The 22914-nt window shown below is 39.4% G+C and overlaps 1 protein-coding gene across 2 annotated transcripts in view; it reads right to left on the bottom strand.

Moving 5' to 3' along the window:
- Positions 1 to 17760, bottom strand: part of rapgef4a (Rap guanine nucleotide exchange factor 4a) — a 32497-nt gene extending 14737 nt beyond the window's left edge. The window contains exons 1-5 of one of the 2 annotated variants that reach the window (XM_069153827.1): positions 17531 to 17760; positions 12879 to 13021; positions 12589 to 12677; positions 11787 to 11933; positions 501 to 573 (exon numbers count right to left, since the gene is read on the bottom strand). In XM_069153827.1, coding sequence (XP_069009928.1) covers positions 501 to 573; positions 11787 to 11933; positions 12589 to 12677; positions 12879 to 13021; positions 17531 to 17679 — 601 coding nt within the window. In that variant the 5' untranslated portion in view covers positions 17680 to 17760. The remainder of the gene's footprint in view (positions 1 to 500; positions 574 to 11786; positions 11934 to 12588; positions 12678 to 12878; positions 13022 to 17530) is intronic. The other variant, XM_069153828.1, reaches the window with a different exon arrangement.
- Positions 17761 to 22914: the final 5154 nt, after the last annotated feature.

Below are 22914 nucleotides of genomic sequence, written 5' to 3'. Positions count from 1 at the left end.
CAAAAGGACAAAGGAAGGTCAGGCAGTAATGGAGTTAGGTCGACAAAAGTATTGCAAGTTGTATTATTCAGACAGTATTAGTGAAAAAATACGATGTTCATACAAATGTGTACAAAGTGAGAGTGAAGTTCTTTATCTTGATAAATTCTGAAGACAATCTGCAGACAAACACTGAAATAAATTTCATCGACTTTAAAATGTCATCGAATGAGGTGAGCTCTTTCTTTTCAGTAAAGTTCTATCTGAGGTGACTGATGTGAAACAAACAACCCAACCATCTGTACTACTGCATGTAAACGTGTGGGTGTATCTGCACTGTGATGTTTTACAGACAAATTTAATTTAATTTAGTTCAATGTATGCTTTCAAACCTCCCACAACTCATCCTGTGTGACGTATCAACAACTGACAATAACTGTGACAATGTCGGGAATACAGTGAGATGTTTTGGGTCCAAACCGCTCAGAACTGGAAATGATGGTTGATGCAGGGAGACTTACTGTCAGTACTACAGCTGCTTTCCATCATCCCATAGGGTGGGGCCAGTAGTCCAGCCATGCAGCGAGGATATTTCTATAAAAAAAGAAAGAAAACACAAACACAAATCAGTTGAAGCACAGTGGTGCAACATTAATGTGCGGCAAGATTTTATGACAATCCTTTCAGAAGTTGCCGAGGCAATCCACTCAAAACCACAAATGTCAACCTCATGAAACAAGAAAACTGGGGAGGGTTACCAATTATTTTTGATATATTCTCTGGAAATCATTAATGTGGGAAATTTCTTGATTCACCACATTTTTCAGTCTGGGCCGAAGTGGTGTGCAGACACAACGTACCGTATCGTCCCTACAGCTACGCAGCTAGCGTGGCTACAACTCTGCCGTTACCACTTAAAAGGGAACTTTGATTTTGTGTCTCTTCACGTCATTAACTTGGCAATGAAAGGCTAACGTGCTGTGACTCAACAGCTGACTTTCACAGTTGGTACTCTGAAAAAATACAAAAATCTAAATGCAATCACGTTAAAATAGTTCCAACGATAGTGGCGGTGGCTGAATTTTGGCGCAAAACATACGGTAAATGGTGGTCAATGTCGATTGGTTGAAGGCTGCTCTTATAGTTTTAAACTTATCCGGAGGTCTACGGCAAAGAAGGGAAACAATCCCCAATGGAGCACGACCAGAAGCATATATTCACACAATGAATCTGGGTCTGGTAGAACGGTAGCAGGTTCGTAGTTTGGTGCACGACCAAGTGAACTGTACCGGCTATAAGTGCAGGATGAAAAAAAAGAAACCCTGGAAAGTAAAAATCCACGTTTCTGAGATGCCTTCGATGTCCATTCTTTGTTCCATGTGATTTCTCTCTCTCTGTCTCTCTCATTAATGTGCTGTCTCATACAGGCAGCCCCCCCAAGAGAAGAAATCCACCCCTCAGTCATCACTTGTCTCCGGGCTGTGAGGACAACAGAAAAGGCAACGAGAGTTTCGGGTGTTTGTTGATATTTCATCCTCATTAGTCAAATGCACACGCAGGGTTCAATGAATAATTAACACAAGGAGGGGAAACGCCATTAAAGTCATTATTAACCTTATTGTAAAAAATCTGTAAAACTGATTGCTTAGTTCTTAAAAATCCCAACATCGTTGGTGTACATGTGGTGATAATACTCAGTTTCAATTTCCGATCCTCTTTTGCCTTTTCTCTCATGTTCTCTTGTAATACAGTTTCAAGATTGCATATTTCTATTTGCCACTGATGACGTAATCTCTAATGCTGTGCAAACTGCAGAAAGCCACAGAAAAAACAGACAATACAACTTTCCTTATATCATCACTTTGCCCTGCAGCAGCACAGATATGACATAATGAGCATCATACTGCACCCATGCACTCATGTAAAAGGTCATATTTTTGTTTTTGGCACTGGTGCACAAAGAGGTCAATCCGACCATAGAAAACGCTGCTTTATACCCCGTATGATCTTATCTATGATAATTGTCTGGTCCTATAAATTCTGTTATCACCCAAATCTGAGGTGTGTACTTTATTTTACAGAAACCTGTCCACATATTGACATCACCCTCTTTTAATATATTATTTCTAATGTTTTTAAAGTAATACTGAGACCTGTAATACTGTATGTCACACTCTTACCAACTCGTTTGTAAAATTGTATTTTCTAACTTAAATTTGTCAAGTAGATTGATGAGCTCATGATTAATTTGGGGGTAAAAAAACAAACAAAAACTGATTATATGTCGTTCCAGGTCAATAAAAAGCAGATTGAGAAGCACTTAGCGCCGGGACAAGTCTCTCTGCGCTCCCATCTGCTGGTCAGCCGAGACCGAATGAAAGCAAGAACTCTCGAGCCATTTGTTCCCTTGATGGCGTCGTACTCAGAGGTCATGTCTTCAATTCAATTCAACCCTCTGAAGTCAGTTAATCACTTTAGCAACCATTTAGGAGAGCGCAGCTTTTTCCCTCAATTAAGAAGCAGTTTAAAAATGCCAAAGTGACCTCGGTTATAAAAATGAGAACCGACTTGCTGCTCATTGAGACGCTAAAAGAAATGGATCGATGCCGTCACCAAGATGAGATTATGAAAGCGTGTCTACTGTAGAGTGGTTCAGTACACATGCAAACAACAGATTTCATTATTCAAAGCTGATCAGTACAAAAGCATCGAAGCCATCCGTCCCTTCAACAATCCTATCAGTCTTTGTTGACAATTAAAGGATTTAGGATTAGGAAGGGGCACTTAAACTGAGGAGAGCATGAACAAATGAACTCAACCCCTCCGAGCCAATAAAGCCGCCTTCCCTGAGGGACTGAATCCAGTCTGCGGGGTGGTGGTGTTGTTTTAGACAAGGATTAGGAGGCCGGCAGGTGTTTGAAAAGCACTCAGTTTCTATTTTGTTAGTAATGATGTCTGGGACACATGACATGCTTGTTTCCATAAGGAACTGTTTCACAGCCTGCAGCTCACTGTAGGCGGCTAATTTAATCATTTATCTTTACTATTTAAGGAAAAATAGTAATAATAGTCAGTTACAGCTTTGCTCTTGTATCTCCGTGTTCTTGTGTTTTTGCGCTTTGTAAAGCACTTTGTATTTGTTATGCTGAAACAAAAATGTATTTCATTTCTTTATTTTTTCCATCAAAGTACAATGATATATATTTATTTGAGCCACTTTTATCTTTGACACAGCAATTTAGTAGTTTAGGATTTCATATCATTGTTATTGTTATTTCTTAAGTATTAAATTCAGAGCAGATGCATTGTAATCTTTTATATACGGTCTATGGTTGTAACCCCAAAACTAAAAGATGGTTGGCTCTTAACAACAGTTAAACGACTAGTTTAAAACTTGTAAACATTTTATTACGCGCTCATTTTTACACTGTTTGTTGTAAATAAAACAAAGAAGATACAGCATGTTAATCATTGAACTTTTGAAGTCTTCGTTGGCTTTTTTGGTTCAAAAAGCCAAGTTAGCTTTTCTTTGTCTTCCTTAAAGCCAACTGAAGCTAACTGTCACCTAATGAAACATCATATTTATCAGCCAGGACACAAAGTGATGTCACTCTCATCTAACTCGCGGCATGAAAGAAAACAGGCGTGTTTTTCAAAATGTCAAACTGTTCCCAAAATCAAGTGAATCAGTCCGATTATTCACACACTGGCCTTTATCATTCTAATCCGAGAAGATTATTAGAGCATTTAATCAGATCATACATCAACCACAACGGTTACAACTGCGCAGATATACTTGAATCATAATTAAGTATAATAAGTACATAAAGTATGAAAAGAATTTCCCATATCCCAACTTGAAGATCGATAAGGCTTGATTATAAAAACATCTCATAAAAATTTTCCGCCATGTTCCTGAAAGGCCAATTTAAATATTTAAATCAGAATAAAATCACCAGTGCGTCTGATTTGCGTAGCTACTTCCCTGTAGTCTGTCACTTTATAACTGTAATACTGACAGAAATGTCTCAGTGGAGGTAACATGTAGTAGTACTTGCTTTTTATGATCTCTTAGTTACTACACTGACAAATGGACAGTCAATAGTTGTAAGGCACAAATAAAATATAACAAATAATCCTTCACAGTTTGATGTCCATTCAGCAAACACAATGGTTTAGTAAGAGCGTCCGATTCCTCTCCGTTTTGAAATATTTTTTAAATTTGTTTAATATATTTTTATAAATGGATTCCATCGGAGGAAAAGATTAGGAGCTGTAGCTCAAATATTCGGTACCGGTGTAGAAGTCTAAATCCCATCAGATCTAGAAGCTTGGAATAAAAACTAACTTTCAATAGATCTGAGGCTGATGACTTCAAGGGCAGCTTAAAAGGCCTCTGCTGGCAGATCTCAACCTTAACTTAAAAAAAAAGAAACTAGGGCATCAGACTAAAGAGGCAGAAACACGGCTTTAACAACCAGTAGCTGTTCACATAGTTTAAAGAATGACAAATAATAAACATCTAAACAATAATGTTTTTGGAAATCATGCAGATTCTATGATTTTTGATGACAAGAGATTCAAATGTAAATCGTCGTCATCTTTAGTCCATCTTTCTTCCAGTCAGACCACCGAAGAGGAACTTCTCTACTTACTTGACTACAAATTGACTGTTTCCACTGCGAGTCTGAACCTGAAAAAGTTCTATTTTTTCACTCAATTTGATGCCAGAATAAAATCTTAAAATTTGCTATCTTGACTTTATTTGTGGTTTTTTTGGCAATCAACAGAAAAGCAGTTGTAATCTGTGTAAACCGAAAACGGATAAAGAGATTCAAGCAATCTTCCGGTGAGATTTTTGAGAGTGCCAGCGACATGATGTAACTGTAAACTAGCTGGGAGCATGAGACATCAGAAAGGACTTTATATTATATTATTACATTATTATATAACTATTATATATTATAAAAGGGAATAATTTTCTGGCTGACAAAATATTCTACCAGTATTTGGCTATCTAATTACAATTAGTATGAATAACCTTCACGACTTTACATCATATATGGCTAAAAAAAAAAAATATATATATATATATATATATATTGCTGTTTTTAACGAAAGATTTTTCTTTTTGGTATCTGATGTATTTGACAAATAAATATACACATACATTTGTATTATTGGCAATAATTTTGCACAGCTCACTATACATTTCTTATGCTTACGTAAAGAGGGAGTTTAGAAATGTCTGCAATAAGAGATTCTCTATTCTTACAATGGAGCTCAGACAACTTTCCGTTTATTTACTCTCATTCAATGACTTCAGTATTCAGAGCAGCAGGAGAGCTCTTATACGGCCCTATAACTCTGTCCTCTAATAAACATTATAACAGTGAGAGGATTGTCACCTCACCGTGGAGTAAAAGATTGCCCGATATGCAGCTCATATATTAATCTGTTTCAAACGATTGATAAACTTGAAAGAGTCAACAGATAAGTTTGATCTTATTTGTGTCATAACAACAGATCAGTGACGCAATTAACCCAAGTCATCTCACTGCAAGCTTCCCTTCAGTCTTTCATGCTTGAGTACATCAGTGGATTGTGAGCATCACTGTGCATGAATGCACTCCTGTATTTTTGAATAATTCACAGCAGATTACATAATCAACACAGTGCAAACTGTTCTTAAAGTGTTCCCTGTTATTCTCAAAATTCTGTTCACTTCAGGTCCCTTAGAGGAAGAATTTAGGGAAGCGTTTTACTTTACTTCTGCACTGTTAATATTTGTCCCACAAGGAAACTAAATTTTACTTATTCATAATTAGACATAGTAGGAATTAAGATACAACATTTTTACTTTTAACGCGTGAATTTCATGTTCAGATTTTCCAGATAGTTCTGCAACATGAGCAAGAACAATGCTGCACAAATTTCAATCCAACATTTTTCTCACTCATTTATTTTTTTTACTTTCCCGTATAATTTAAAGTGTTTCTCATGCAACCTATGAATTTAATTGTTGAAAAGTTTGGTTACCTAAAGATGCTACCAGCGTCGCATGCAGCCTGTTATTGTAGTTAATGACTGGAAGCTGCTCCACACCCTCTTAATCCAGGCGTTAACAAACACTCCAAGCATGTACGTCCCGGAGAGTCGTTGGTCACGTTGAGAACATCCAACGTGATCCAGGTGCGACTTCCAGCCACTCTGAGAGCCGACTGTGAGCCTGAGAGCTCAGCACAGTGTCAGCTGCTGACTTCTTCAGAGGAGCAGTTGCTAGGTGATTACTCAACTCCAGTGACTGAGCACAGAGGAGAGCACGCTCTCTCTCTTCCCCCCCGACCCCCACCCCCCACCCTCTCGTTGTCACAAGCCCGAACTAATCTATACACACAATACAGAGCGGTTGCTCAGTTTCAGCTTGACCACCTCCACAAACCAAATGCTAAAGCAGAGTGAGGTCAGTCACAGGAAGACCAATAATCAGGAATATAAAAACATGTTTTAAAAAAAAAAAAATCTCCCTTCTGCTTCCTTTGATTTAAATGTCTCGAGGAAGACATCTGAAGTTTTCAAAATGTATTTCGAGTTCATGTTTTACAGCAGAAAACATTATTTTTCAGCGCTGTTCTGGAACAAAAGTTGGTAAATCCGCCCAGTAAATCACTGCAAAGCACTCAGGTGATGTGACGCAAGATGGCAGCAGCCAAATTATGTCTAGGAGCAAATTTTAGTGAAATTTTAACTTGAAGTTAACTTCAAAGACGGATAATTTGGAGATTTAGATGTTATCTCTGTCAGGGTTTTAAAAAAGAGAAACGTTTCACATATTGTTGTGCCATAAGTGTGTTACAGTGACAAAGGAAAGTACTCTCTTTTTTAACTCTAAACACAGTGAACGAATGAATAGTCGGCTGAGTAATTTAAATACTACAAAAATACCAGTAAATACTAACTAACCCAGAATACTGAGTACTGTACTGTAGAAACATGTGTTCCAACTTTAGAGCATTTCCCAATGAAGCAGAAAACAATCTTTGGCTCAACATGAGTCAGTTCTTTAATAAGACAGCTGAAGTGTCCCATGACACTCTGCAGGTTAAAATACTGCCAGATGTGCTTTTATAGTCTTGCTGGTTGTTTTTTTTAGGTATGACTTCATTAATTGTGTAATTTGCCCAAAATATTGGGCTGTTTTTGTTGCATTTTCCAGAATTGAACCTCCTGGTTTTGGGCTGTTAAGTAATACAATTTGAAAAGACACATATTGTACGGCACTAAGTTGTAGAGTGTGTTTTGGTATATTAGCTATATATTTGGTGGTACTAAATTTTAAAAAAAACAACATTAAGTTTTTGAATGCCAGACATAGTTTTTGTCTAACGCACAAATGGGAGATGAATTTCTTTTGTTTTATTTGAAGGATTTTTTTTCATTAATAATTGATGTGGTATTCGTCTTAGTTGTTTGAGATTAAAGTTTCTCTGTGTTTGGTTGTTTCAGCCTGAGGTTTTAGAGTCATCCATTATATATGGATAATAATAAAAGATATCCAGTAGCAGAAGAATGTGTGAAACAGAGAGAAGGTGCTAGAGCACAGACAGAGGTAGGTGGTTGTGACTCAATCACTGTCAAATATGACTCTCTGTCACTTTCCACTCCCAGCTAACAGAAAATCACTGAGCTGCAACGATTTCTGTAAAATCATGCTTTATTTTGTACTTGACAATGGTCATCTTGAATTTGATTTATCAAGCGCTGGTATTGAACAGGCACCAACTTAAGACTAAGCTAAATCTTATTTAAAGGTCTTCATGCAGAACATCAGCTCCCAAAGGCAGAACAGAGAGAATATATTCCATCTTCCTTGTTTTCTTCTAATGTCACTCACAAATTTGATACTGTAATGATTGTTTTTTGGAAAAGTTGTGTTTATTCAGACAATATGTTTTGATTTAAAGGTTCAACTAAGCTCTTGGCTACTGATTACATTATTCTGCCCCATTGTTGGTGTTTTTCTGTTCAAAAACTGAGATGAACCATGAAAAGTTCACACTCAGAGCAAACAGAGCTAAAAGTTAACAGTGTTATCTTAATTATGGGTCTGAAAAGCACATTTTAAATAAACCAAACTGTCAAATGGGACAATACGAGTCAAGTTTTAAATTTGACTGACAAAGACAGGCGATCACCAAAGATCACCACGACCCTAAATGTCAGTACCAAACTGCCATGGTGGGCCGGTAGTTCATCCAATAGCTGTTGAAAAATGTTGCTCCAAACCACAAACATCAACCTCATGATGGCATTTGAGGAAAAGATGGCGGCTCAACAAAGTCAGTAGGGTTCATCCTCTGGACACCATGAATACGGTCAATAAACCAACCGACCTTGCCATCCATTGAGCTACACAGCTAGCCTGGCTAGGAATGCTAACAATTATCAAGAAGGTCTGTAGCAGCTTCCATTAGCGCTGTATTCATTCACTGGTTGGAGTTCAGATTGCAGGCTCTCGATGATGTAACTGAGCAGAGATAAAGGAAAAATACGGTTTTGATCTAATCTTCCCGCTCAGTCCCTGCACATATCCGCCGTGCACTCTTGCCTTGGATGTGTCATGGTACTTGGATGCTGAACCACGAGAGGATGCACGTGGCCTGGTTTTTCCAACCTCCCCCCTCACCCGATCCTCGGATGCTAGAGGGCATGTTACATCCCTGCCACTTGCTGTTCATCAGTTTTCCCCCCCTGACTGCCCACCAGGCTGCTTGTATGGACTGATGATACAAACGCACCAATCTCCCGCCCACGCTCTCAGACCAGCACCCAACACACGCTCCAAGCATGAAGACACACATGCAGAACACATCCAAACCACAAGCACCCGTAATGTTGTGTTACTCGAAACATGTGACGTGCACATGCCTATTTTATCTGACCTCACTCTACAAAATAACAACGTCCAGACCACTCGCAGGCTAATGTGACCGTAAAAAACCCTAAAAGCACAAATGACAATTGTGTTGTTTCAATCGCTGTGGCCATCGGAAGCAGGAAGCAAAGTACCCAGTTAGTTGATGATCAGGCCATCTGAGCTTCGGTCATCCTCCCCGTGTCTGCTGAGCTCAGCTCATGTCTGCTCTGCTAAACAAGCAAGCACACGGCCGCCCGTTCCCAGTGACACAAACCAGTTTCTGTTTCTGCCAAGCTACATAAAAGACACTATCGTCCCTGTTATCAGCACGAGAATATAAATATTAAAATTGTACGCGTGAGTGACACACATGGACCACTCACACATGCAGTGACTTCAGCATGTGTAGTGGTCATACCACGCAGTGCTATGCAAGAAATATTGAAATAAATGTGGAACAGGAAGTCCTGTAGACATCGGCTCCATGTGCAACACACACATTCATGACATATACGTTCTCTTATTTCCTAAACAATTCCTTAAAGGTTTTAGAGCAACACTAAAGTTGGAGTCTGTTTGTGCAACAGAAGTCAGAAGTCTGATGCCACCAGCTAAACAAGATGCTACATTAGCAGTTTTTCTGCATTGCGGTAAAACTAGGAGGAATAAATAAGCACCGCTGTCAGGCAGAATAATTTGGTGAGTTGGTTGCAGGAACAACAAACAGTAAAACAGCTGGTGTTAATGATTATCTGTCAACAAGGTGAATATGTGATTTTTTTTGACTGGATAGCCCTTCAGATATAGACTGGCCGAGTCAGCACATCTAACAATAGAAGATCTATGTATTGATGCTAATGCTGTAAATCACTGTCAAGGGTTTTGGCTGAAATACTTCAAGAGGGCAAATACCTCGAGAAAACATCTCACTCAGAGAACTTCAACTTGACCTACATGTTGAACTGATGCAAGGCCACACATTAGACCCCTTTAAGAAACATCAGCTTTGAACAATACTTTGTGCCTGATGTGTTTTTCTCCACGCTAAATTACCTTGATTAAACTTCTAGAATTACATTTAATATCTCTACCTTTAAAAAAAAAAAAAAACACAATCTATGAAACTTTTACAACTAAATAAAAGACGTCTGTTATTTCACTGTAAAGAGCTTTACACAGGAGGAGTCAAGTTTCTAACACTTCATGGATGATGTTTGGCTTCCAACTACTTGTGTAAACAGAAAATATTGGACCAACCTACCACTAAGAAAGAAGAGCAAAAACTTGGCAGAAAGCATTTCTGTCAACGTGACAAATAAAAACTTAAACCTAAATTTGAAACTGCACCAGTTAAAACATGTGTCTCTTCACACACACTAAACACTAAAGCAGCTGCAAAATATGTGTAAAACATCATACACCAAACAAACTACATCTTAAAAGTCACTTCACACTGTCATTATAGTACGAAACCATCGAGTCCAGAGAGATCGAAAAACAAGATAAGACAATCTGACCGAGACAGAAGCTATAAAATCTGATTTGAGACCAACCTTACTGAAGAGGTCGCCCCGGGGCAGAGGTGAACTGTGCAGCCTAGTATACCTCCACGTGATCCTCAGCGCACACGCAGCCAGAGCTTAGCATCCACTGCAGCTGGCCCGTGCACTGACACACATACAGCCCATAGCCCGCTGATGCCCAGGGTCCCAGAGGAAATGGGCTGTCTCTCTCAGGAAACCAGCCCAGTACAGAGGGTACAGAGTTCAGAGACTTCTACTCAGCATGACACCTACCAGCCAACAGGAGCAGGAGATGGTGAGATTAGTGGGGAAATTGTGACTGAACCATTTTGCTTTGAGTTGTCCTTAAAAAAATTATTTTGGTGTGGAAATGGCATCGAATACAATACTAAAGTCATCGCTTCTGAGTTTATGTTTGTGCTCACACAGCAAGTTATGTTACAGATTTAGTTCATTTCGTTTGATGCTACTATACGCAAATGTTGAATCTCTTCTACTTACAGCAGATGACTCTTGCTGAAATAAGGAATTTAATGAGACCTCAGTAAACACACAGGGCCGGAGAAAGTTAGTGTCTCCTCGGTGCTGCACTTCCATCTAGTGGTCAGAAGATGTAAACCCATCACACGCCAACAAAACCAACATCAGAGCGCTGACACACAAACCTGAAAGCAGAAGGTTACAGGAACGACTGGACAGCTCACGTCATTCCTGCAGGACCCAACATTCACGAGTCTAAAAGACGCACTGACTATACTCCGCCTACGCTTTGGCTATCGCTCAGCTCAATTCGTCATGGTTTTCATATTCAACATTTCAGTTGCAACAAGAACAGGCGAGTGCAGGTGGCTGTAAGTTGGCTTTAAGCAGCCCCCTCAGTTGCTCAGGATTTAAGGGATATATGGAAAGCATTGTGTGCTGCCTTTGAGCGACCCACTCAGCTGTTGAGGATCTGCTCTGTATCTGTTATAAGTGACTTTTTAATGTAAAAAGAGTCAGTTTCTCTGTAAAACTGTACAAATAATCATATTTTACCTGTTATTGGTGGCAATTCTATAAATAGGATTCCTGTTTTATAATCAGGCTGTTTTGTTTTCTGTTTATTATTTGAATCACTAATAAAAGAAAAGACTTGGCAGAGATACGGAGAGGTGGAGGAAGGTTAGTTGAATTCCAGAAAACATTAAATGTGTCCTTGGAATTTTGGTTACTAAAAAATCTGCATATTTTTGTAAGTGTCTCGAGACAATGGCCTAAAATGGATCAAAGAAAATAGATGCTTGATCTCGCCTCGGGTTAATCTATGAGATGCATCACAATTTCTGTAGGCTGCTACAACTACAGATGGAGACAATAGAAGTGCTCACCTCCCACAGAGACCTGAACTCCCGCTGTTCAATGCGTAGGAGCTCGCTGAATTCTCGTGTGACAATGGTAGCATGTCGGGGGGTGTTATCCAGGATCGACTCCCCAAACGCTGTGCCAGTCCCCAGTGTGCATATCGTAACAGCATCCTACAAGAGATGAAGGCATGGTGTTCTACATGAATCATTCCTCCATAAAAAATAAAACATGCAGCAAGGCAAGAATTCAAAGGTAATGTCCTTATTCTGTTAAAAGAAAAGAGGTTTTTGTGCACAGCTCTTGAGAAGCAGCGCTCTCCACTGATCAGACCACTCTCAAAGGTTAGAGACAATCTCCTGAGCACTTGTGGTAAATAGATGGATACACTCCAATCTGCGAAGAAATTACTCCAATCAGCCCCCAGACAAACTGACGGAGGTGCATGAGGCTCCAGTATTAACAAATGTTCAGTAGTTCCCCAATTTAACACAAAAATAAAAAATTAAAGCCGACACTCCAAACAGGCTTTCGGAGGTTGGATGTGGATTTATTTATTTTTTTTATGTGTGCTGAATTTCAAGTGGAGCATTACTGATAAAAAAATAAATAAATAATAATCTTCAGAAAGAAAGGATGATGCAGATTTAGGTGCAAATTTAGCACACAAAACTATTATTTGATTTAAAAAAAAAAATAGATGTGGTTACGCCAGTTATGCTAAAACAACGAGGAGAGCTCTTTCACCCTATAAACTCCAATGATTTCATCATCTTTTAGGTAAAACTGGGGTTTCATATGATGTGTATGAAATAATATCAATTGTACCTGATAACTTGATGTCTCAGACACTTTAACATCCAGTGAACCAGAGAGGACGGCATACCAGCTGGTGCCAATGTCTCCTTGGCGATACACTGAAAAAAGCAGCAGTTTCAGAGAAAAAGGCCTGATTTAAGAACAACTACTGAACAGAGACATCCTTTTAATTCTCTTAAATGAGGTCTTTCAGTGGTTCCCAACCTTGTTAAGTAGCCTCTGGGTTACTTATACAGCTGGTTGGGAATTACTGAATTATTTTGTCCTCAGATACATTTAAAGCATGTGTTTGGACCTACAGGTGATGCCTTTCTCCAAGCACTCATACAATCCACACAGGCAGATCTGCTGCAGCAACTTCAGGTGGAATCTCTCAAAGGCCTTCACATTTTTCAGACCCGCCAGGATTATGTCAACATCTTCCCCCGAGCGCTCTGCTGGTCTGGAGAAAGAAAAAGAAAAGAACAATGAGCATTTAACTAAAACGGTACCTTAACAGGCTGCAGAGTCAACGTCATTCGGCACGACATACTGTAACGGCAACTTGGATTCTGAAAGTGTGAAGCTCTGAAAAAAAGATGTGTCGACACCAATTATTTCACACACAACACTGTTTTTGTTTCCTGTCCAGGTCGATATGCTGTAACTTGTATTTACAGTTGCACAATAGCAGCGGCCATGGACAGAAGATCGGACTTCAAAGCTACAGTGTGATGGACTTTTCATGAAGTTTGACAACTTGCAGTGGGTACGGAAAGTATTCAGACCCCTTTAAATTTTTCACTCTTTGTTTCATTGCAGCCATTTGCTAAAATCAAAAAAGTTCATTTTATTTCTCATTAATGTACACTAAGCACCCCATCTTGACAGAAAAAAACAGAAATGTAGAAATTTGTGCAAATTTATTAAAAAAGAAAACCTGAAATATCACATGGTCATAAGTATTCAGACCCTTTGCTCAGTATTGAGTAGAAGCACCCTTTTGAGCTCGTACAGCCATGAGTCTTCTTGGGAATGATGCAACAAGCTTTTCACACCTGGATTTGGGGATCCTCTGCCATTCTTCCTTGCAGATCCTCTCCAGTTCCGTCAGGTTGGATGGTGAACGTTGGTGGACAGCCATTTTCAGGTCTCTCCAGAGATGCTCAATTGGGTTTAGGTCAGGGCTCTGGCTGGGCCAGTCAAGAATGGTCACAGAGTTGTTCCGAAGCCACTCCTTTGTTATTTTAGCTGTGTGCTTAGGGTCATTGTCTTGTTGGAAGGTGAACCTTCGGCCCAGTCTGAGGTCCAGAGCACTCTGGAAGAGGTTTTCTTCCAGGATATCTCTGTACTCGGCCGCATTCATCTTTCCTTCAATTGCAACCAGTCGTCCTGTCCCTGCAGCTGAAAAACACCCCCATAGCATGATGCCGCCACCACCATGTTTCACTGTTGGGATTGTATTGGGCAGGTGATGAGCAGTGCCTGGTTTTCTCCACACATACCGCTTAGAATTAACGCCAAAAAGTTCAATCTTGGTCTCATCAGACCAGAGAATCTTATTTCTCATAGTCTGGGAGTCCTTCATGTGTTTTTTGTCAAACTCTATGCGGGCTTTCATATGTCTTGCACTGAGGAGAGGCTTCCGTCGGGCCACTCTGCCATAAAGCCCCGACTGGTGGAGGGCTGCAGTGATAGTTGACTTTGTGGAACTTTCTCCCATCTCCCTACTGCATCTCTGGAGCTCAGCCACAGTGATCTTTGGGTTCTTCTTTACCTCTCTCACCAAGGCTCTTCTCCCACGATTGCTCAGTTTAGCTGGACGGCCAGGTCTAGGAAGAGTTCTGGTCGTCCCAAACTTCTTCCATTTAAGGATTATGGAGGCCACTGTGCTCTTAGGAACCTTGAGTGCTGCAGAAATTATTTTGTAACCTTGGCCAGATCTGTGCCTTGCCACAATTCTGTCTCTGAGCTCCTTGGACAGTTCCTTCGACCTCATGATTCTCATTTGCTCTGACATGCACTGTGAGCTGTAAGGTCTTATATAGACAGGTGTGTGCCTTTCCTAATCAAGTCCAATCAGTTTAATTAAACACAGCTGGACTCCAATGAAGGAGTAGAACCATCTCAAGGAGGATCAGAAGAAATGGACAGCATGTGAGTTAAATATGAGTGTCACAGCAAAGGGTCTGAATACTTATGACCATGTGATATTTCAGTTTTTCTTTTTTAATAAATTTGCACAAATTTCTACATTTCTGTTTTTTTCTGTCAAGATAGGGTGCTGAGTGTACATTAATGAGAAATAAAATGAACTTTTTTGATTTTAGCAAATGGCTGCAATGAAACAAAGAGTGAAAAATTTAAAGGGGTCTGAATACTTTCCGTACCCACTGTAGAAGTGCACAGTACAAATAATAACACATTTTATAATACCGGTTAGGTATAAAGAAAAAAATAACTTCTTATACAGCTCTAATTTAATGCAAGTGAAGCAAAACTTCAGAGTATTTCTCAGCTGACTGAGCTGGAGGTCATTTACACCACATTCAGATTATGTCACACTTTTATGTGAACCAATAATCTTCTTGCTGTCATATGTAAATGTTGATTTCTCAGTGTGGTCATTTATTTCATAAAAATATAAAATATATTTTCTTTAGTCCTTTTTATTTAGATTGCAAGGACTGACACAGTTTCGGTTCTTGCTCAACAAACACTTTTGTTTCAAGTGAATCCTCCTAAAAGAGACTATTTACAAAAGTAGATAATTGCTTTAAGTTTAATATGAAAGGTGATACCCTGGTGGATACCCACAGTCGTTTCTATTTGAAGCTGCTCATGGCAATCCATCAAAAACGTGAGTGACTTAAACTGCATTGAAAAATGCTGATTACATTCACAGTGTTCAACCTTTGTGTTGTTGCTGCCGTGCTTCTCGTATTGCACCTCCTCACATTTGTTACTGAGTCCAGAGCTTCTGATGTAACTTGTGGGTGGTTGTACTGTAGCTTACATCACCTTTGAATCGATGTCCATCCTTTAAAACAGTGAAACCAAACATGATCAATAATTCAAAAAGGGTAACAAGCTTCACTGCTGCAACAATAGTGTGGCCTAATGGGGCTCAGAAACAAGTTTGTCAACTGCATTATGCATATTATGTATTGTACTGCTCTGTCGTAGCAGAATAAAGAAAACTACTCATCATTTATTCCCCCTTTTACCTCACAGCAGTCACTTCCTGACACGACTGTGATCACAACTGACTCACATCTTATGTTGCACCCGCTCATCATTTCTGCTCCGCATTATTTCAACATATACGCTCACAAAGTGAGGACTACAAGGCCGGAGACAGAGTTGTGTGGGAGCACCGAGTTTCAAAGCCATGTGTCTATTTGAAGGCCAGCCAAGTCAAAAGGAGGAGAAAAGAAAAAAAAGAAAAATCTAAAAGTGCTGATCTGCAGTCCAAGTGAGGACAGAATGTTTTCATCATGGCAGCTTGTTACAGCACGTACAGTGCAAACAATGATGAACCTATAACAACTGCTTCTAGTTTTCAGATCAGCATGAGATGTGAAAATGCCGAGTGAGACATCACATTTCTGAACGCTCCGTATTAAACTGCAACTCTTAAAGCAAATGACACCCTTGTTTTTGTTTTTGTGTTCACTCGTCTGTTCTTTAACATCAAAAACTTCAATAACATGTTTTAGATGCTCTGTGGATCCACGTGGAAACAAATAAGTTCATCATCCTTTGCATGTAAAAAAATAAATAAAATTAGCAACAGATTGGTGAGGTGCATCATGGATGGTATTTGCTAGAAGGTGAGTCATGCAAGGACCATTTTATGTGAGGGACACAGGTGGTTCTACAACCAACCAGAGGACATGACTGTGTAAACACGCCTTGGCACACTGCGTCACTTTGCTGTTTATAGCTGCTGCACTTTGGATCTTTTCTTGATGATGCACCCCTCATTCTCTCCCTCCTGTGAATCTAAGCGACCCCAAGATGTTCACTTGTTTCACACAGGGAGCATTTTGTTCATCTGCCAAAATGTTGGGAGATAAAATCTAAATGGAAAGATCTGTGCAACGGGTAGTGCTCTAAAGGTTTGCAGCGCTTTGCTGTAGATTAAAGAAATGTCGGATAAAGTTGTGCCGTGTAAGTATTGTGATCCGCAGTCCGCTGCAGCTGTTTAAAGGTTTAACAGGTGTGCATTTGGAAGTTTCAGATTTTCATTAAGCCAAACGTCGCACTGGGTCGTGAAGCAGTTATTAGTCTAAAATGAATCACTTCAGAGATGAGCGGAGAACCTTAAAGCAGCATTTGCCATTAGATTGAGAGCTGTCGATGTGGCATATCAAATATTTGTATATGACTTCTGACAACAGTTTGGTCTCCGAATTAATCTTGTAGCACTGTAAAACATAGAAGTCATAATGCTTCCCTGTTTCTCAAATACAATAAATCTGAGTAGGTGAGACACTGGAGCACCTGGCAGGTAACCTGAAGAGGCAAATGTAGTTTGGAGTGCAAGTGAACATTTATCAATATCATCAAACACAGATTTATAAAGTTAGTATCCTGGTTGCTTAGATTATAGCTTTGCTTTAATATTTCATTATCCATGTTTTGCTGCAGCTGAGTGTATTAATAGTTCTTTATGTTTAAACCTTCAGCCAACAGTCAGGTCAAAGGCGTTATAACCCGGTGTCCTGAAATGAACGGTAACCTTGGCGCTTTCAAGGGTGCCCTAATTCAAGCTCTGATGCATTAAATCTTAATTCCGTTGGGAAATTAAAATTACACAGTCGAAATTTAATGTTTTAATGCAGCTGTTGAAACACAACGCCCAAGCTGCTTCTTGTGGAAAATCAAAATCGCGTAATTACCCAGTTAATTCTTCGGTCATACGGTGGCCTGAAATGAGTTGCTGCAAGCGGTGGTGTGAAAGGATTACCTTTTATCCAGACAGATAATCCACTCGGCAGATTCAGACGAATGTGAAGAAGTGTGCGCTGCTACCATCTTGCGATCCTGCTGCTGTTGCTGCTGCTGCGGCTGAGGAGGAGGAGGCGGAGGAGGAGGAGGAGGAGAGGGCTGGACCATCTGCCTTCACTCAATCACACGAGCCCTGCTCACCTGGCAGCATCGACGGGACTCCATTAAACACACTGATGCAGCCAAATGGGACTCAGGCTGCAAAGCTGAGGAAGGAAACCGCTTCCAGGAGAAACGTGGAGAGGAAACAGACCAAGTTTCAGCTTCAGTTCATCAACGGTTTCTGTCATGACAACTTTTAGACACTTAAAGCGCGCCGGTGCTCATAAACGATATAAACTACATTACCCAGAATGCACCACGTGTCGTTCGTCTGTTTCTGATCTCGCAAGTGTCAATGGCGTCACATTAACCGATAATATGTCAGCCGGGCCTCCAAAGGGTAAAAAACAGAGACCCGGGGAACATGTGGCACAGCAGAGTCTGGAAACCAAACTTACTGTCAGCTGTTCCTTAGCTAAAGCCAAAGTCACCATTGGTTGGCCAAATGTTGGACGTCCTATTTGTATTTCAAATTAAAATCCCTTTAGTGTGTCTGTCTGTCCAGATTTGTTTCACCGTTTGCCCAAACAAATATGGATCTGGACCTGCTGTAAGCACTTTATGCTTGGAATTGTTTTGATAGTTTCATTAAGATGTGAGTGATTAGTTTATTTATGTTTTAATATATCGCTTTAACATCAGAAGTTACTTAGCCATTAATTGAGAAAATATTCTGTGACTTTCGAGCTCCCTGTGATCTTCCAATCCGGACCGCTTGCTACTGAGTTTGAATATTCCTGTTGTAGGTTTTGGTTGTGACCCAATGTTGTTACTCTAATAATTAAAATGTTTGTCCTTTTGATATTAAATACAGTTATATGAACGGTAGAACTGTCTGATAGTAGATCAAGTAAAATTAGGCCTTTTATCCACTATAGAAATTCAGAATGTAATGCTCAGTGATTTGCTGTGTGAGTAAGTGAAGAATGCTGCCACGAATCTTTTTCCAACTCAAGCAGTGAGCAGATCTACAGATAGATTAATGTAGTCATCATGCCTGCAATTAATCCCACGTTCATGAAGACTATAATGTTCAGTTTATGTTCAAACTGTTTTAGAGAAGTGTTATTTTAAACTTGTCATTTTCAAGGCATTGCATGAAGCTGTATTGTGTACATTTGCAAGGTGTTTCTACACTGTATATCAGCATGTTCAGCTTTAATAGAAAATAGTTCATATATTTTAGTATAAATCAATGAAGATTTATGAATGATTTACTTTTGATCTGTTGCAATGATTGCAGCAGTCTCAGTTATATTTAAATTCAATTCTTTGGTTTAATTGAATTTATAAAATAACCGTTTTTAAATAATGCAAAAGTCGCCAAGAGTAGCCCACATATTCTCGCAGCTCTCACCAACTAGTCACTTTGCTTTTGTCACCACCTAAGACCATTTCACTCCCACATATCACTGCCCTTTAAAACGTGACTGTGAATTTGTTAAAGCCTAAAATATGTGCAAAATAAATATTCCGCTGAAGCAATTTCATGATTCCTGACCAATATTAAGAAATACCATCAGATGAAATTTTGCAACTTCAAACAAGAATAGAGTAAATTGAACTTGGAACAGGGACCAGTTACACTGATGAAGATAATAATAAAAAAAAAAATCTAAGTTGAGAAGTGATGCATTGCTGCTATAGTGGACACGAAGCAGTTGGCAGCTCCCTGCAGGACCAGGGAATCAGGGCATGTGGCTTCAATAAAGATGCCAGTCAGCACAGTGAGTGACTGGCTGATAGGTCTGCAGGATATACTGTTGCAGAGGGGAGACAGAGGGCCTGGTGGTGATCTGAGCTCATTGGGAATGAACAGTATAAAGTATAAAATACAGATTACCTGCATATAACCAAGGTTGATTAAATGTCTGCGTTAACTGACTGAATCTTCCTCCTGTGGCACTTTGACAGCTTGTCTTCTATCAAACATTTTTGTAATGGGCCATGAGAAAATGATGCTTTGTACTAAAAGGCAACATAATGACAGGGTCATTGGTCTCTCGCGGTTACCTTGGCAACAAACTACCACAGAGACAGAAGACACTGGTGCAGCGATGCCGTCTGTGCTGAAGACATTGTGAATAAAACCATTTGTGTGCCTCTGTCACCTTTTCTTTTTCAACACTTGATGCTTCGTTACTTCCTACCTGAGTTTTCGGGACGATATTTAAGATATTTCTCTCATTTCTCACATTGATAAACAACACAAAGCATCACAAAACAAAAAATGTAATCAGACGCACTTAACGACAAATTTGATGTCTGTTGTGGCATGTGGAGGACTTGTTGTCCACAGTAACTAAGATGACCAAATAAAAGTCAAATTTGGCCTTTGATTACTTATTTAAATGCTCAGGCATTGCTTATTTTAAAAGTATGGCCCCATTTCCCCAATGAACATACAGTAAGTCTTGAACTGCTGTTGACACTGCTGCTACGTGTGGGATCAACAGGAATAGTGAGGTACAGATCTGAAAAGTAACTGACTGATAAGTCAGTAATGATAGAGGCAGACGTTTTTAACCGCACACAAACCTGCAAAGTGTCACGAAAATCTTGTAATCATTTAGGGGTTTGGTGAAATTTTAACTTCCTGTGCTCTTTTGTGCTTCAAACATGGTTTGGGTAGTGGACACGTAACTTAAATTTTATGCTTAAATGTTATTTTACATTTAGTTTTATTTTATTTTTGTGATGTTGGTTAGGTGGGGTGCAAGTTATAATTTGCTCTTCATGTTTTTTACTTTTTTTTAGACCCATATTTAAATTCAGTTCTTTTATCTGACGCAAGGTGGCAGCATTGTCCCTTTAAATATTGAGATGAGAAAGTCAGGTCACAAAGTGTCATTCCTCATGCAGAGAGAAAAAGGACAAATACCCATCCTTGTCTTGAATATTTTAAGAAAAAGGCCTCAGTCTGCCAATCTTGCTGCGCACCTGACAATAATTTTTGTTATTTTGATTGTTTTTGATTTGTTTTGGTCTGCGGACCCTAAATGTAGATTGTTTTGTCAGTACACATCTTTTCCGTCAGAATGAGCAGGACTTCCCATCTTAGTCTTGGCCTCTCTTACAATGACTTGCATGGATGCAAGGCTGAGTTCAGGCCAGGGCATGCGCAACACAAAACACACATTCCTGTAAAGCTGCATACCACCAGATCACAGTAGCAGCAGACCAACACATGACAACGAAAAAACACATTTGAGCAACAACAACAACAACAACAAGAGAGAGAGGTGCCAGGTGTAGAGATGATTTTAGTGTTTTTGAGTTATGTCTGGCTGGATGGAGTTTGAAACACTCTCTCAAAGGTTCCACTGGCTCCTCTGACCATATCACCTGTTCCTTTTTCCATTTTCGCTGATCATTTGATGTTGTTTGAGATGTTGCTATAGGGACCACTGGCCCGGCTGCAGCGTGCCATGTTGCCCCAAGCCCACTGGCTGTGTACATATGGCTTTTCCAACCTACTGTTGCTAGGAGATGCAGCTGGAAGCTGAACATGGTAAACACGTGGACACATGCAATCCTTATATGCACACACAGCATAATTTCTGGAAAGACATTTGCTGCAGCTAATATGAACTTTTATGAACTTGTGCATTGAGCAAAAAATTAAAGATTTCGAGACACAGCATTTGTTTGATTTGACACAAGTCTTATGAAAAAGAAGAAGTTAAAATTCCTCAATCATAGGAAATGAGATTTAAAGCACTGATCCCATTTTTCATTGCCAGTCTGAGTTTTGTCCATTGGCAGCCAAATGTGAGAGGATTTACATAAAACAAATTTGCAAATAAAAAACACCTTAGAATGCCTTTTTGTTCTGCAAAAAACAAGAACTTTAATAACCTACGTGTAAGTGGTAATAAGAAGATATATAAAACATTATTTATCAGATAACCATGTCTCAGATGGAATGTGAGGGGAGATAACTCAAGAGGAAATGCCTCAGGACTGGACCTCTTCCAGTGACGTCTCTGAATGTTTTGAGACACCAATTTACAACGATGGGCTAAAATATCCCTAAATGCAACACTATTCTCTTAATATTCTGTAAAGAGACTCTGATAATGGGGGGCACAGAGTAACGCTTTCAATATTTAATGTGATGTACAATTAAAAATGTAAATGGGATTACTCTTTAGGCAACTGAAAAAAATGACCACGCTCACAAAAAAAGCCTGATTAATAGATCACCATCTGTTTAAGCCTCTTGTTGCAGTCTGGTCCCTGTTAATCAATAATTACTACCATCTTTGCATTTTGTTGCACTATGCTCCTCATATGGTTACTGAAGGCTGTGTGTTTAAAACGTATAAGGATTTGCTCAAACATCACAGTATATATGTTGCTAGAAAGTAAAAAAAAAAAAAAAAATTATATGAAGTTTTAAATTTGTTTTGAAAAGCTTGGATTTAAAAGCCATCCTGATTCATGATTTTGTAAAAACATTTCAAATATTCAGTTGCATACAAAGACTATCTTCTCCCACTTGATCCGGCTTCTTATTCCTGGGTCAGTTTGACTGCTGATGATATTTTTGCAATGTAGGTTCTTAGCCACTGAGGAAATCTGACTACGCTCTCATTCAGCATCTTTGTGGCTGAGCTCAAAACACAGAATGTCTTTATTTTGTGTGCGGTGTAAGACTTAGCTTGCACAGTCGTGCTCTCTGGGGAGGGGACCTGATTTTAAACATGAATGGCAAGTAAAAACTACATGTTGGGAAAGTTTTTATCCAACTAGATTGTGTAGTCTGCTGTTCTGTGGAGTAACCTTGACAGCATAATGAATTAGAAATGTAAAATTACAAAATGTCCCAAAACACTAATCACAGCCAGAGCATGTGTAAAAAAATGTAGGATCTCTGCTGGTGACCTACTTTTATTGAGGCCATATAGGCTGCGTATACTCTCACTAGATAAATCTGACTTGTTATATGCAGGAATACTGAGGTACAATCACTGCTCAGACACACGTGACACGTCGGTGACTTCAGAAGTCCCATATCATTTAGATATGCATCACAAAACTAAAACTAACTCTGCTTTGCACCAGCATAAATTTGATTTTTCCATTTTTAATCCTTTAATTTGTGTCTTGTTTTATGCTACATGTCCTGTTTAATGTTTCTGATATATTACAAAAAGTTCTTTGACATGCTTTTATGTCATATATGGCCTAAACTTGCCTTGTTATTGGTTGCACCTTTCATCGCAGCTATGTGTTGCA

The sequence above is a fragment of the Embiotoca jacksoni genome, unplaced genomic scaffold (genome assembly GCF_022577435.1).
Source record: "Embiotoca jacksoni isolate LCO1_2020_lvr unplaced genomic scaffold, fEmbJac1.0.p SCAF_2, whole genome shotgun sequence".
Taxonomy (NCBI): Eukaryota; Metazoa; Chordata; class Actinopteri; family Embiotocidae; genus Embiotoca; species Embiotoca jacksoni.
The sequence above is the reverse complement of the archived record's forward strand: the minus strand, read 5'-3'. Positions and strand labels throughout refer to the sequence as shown.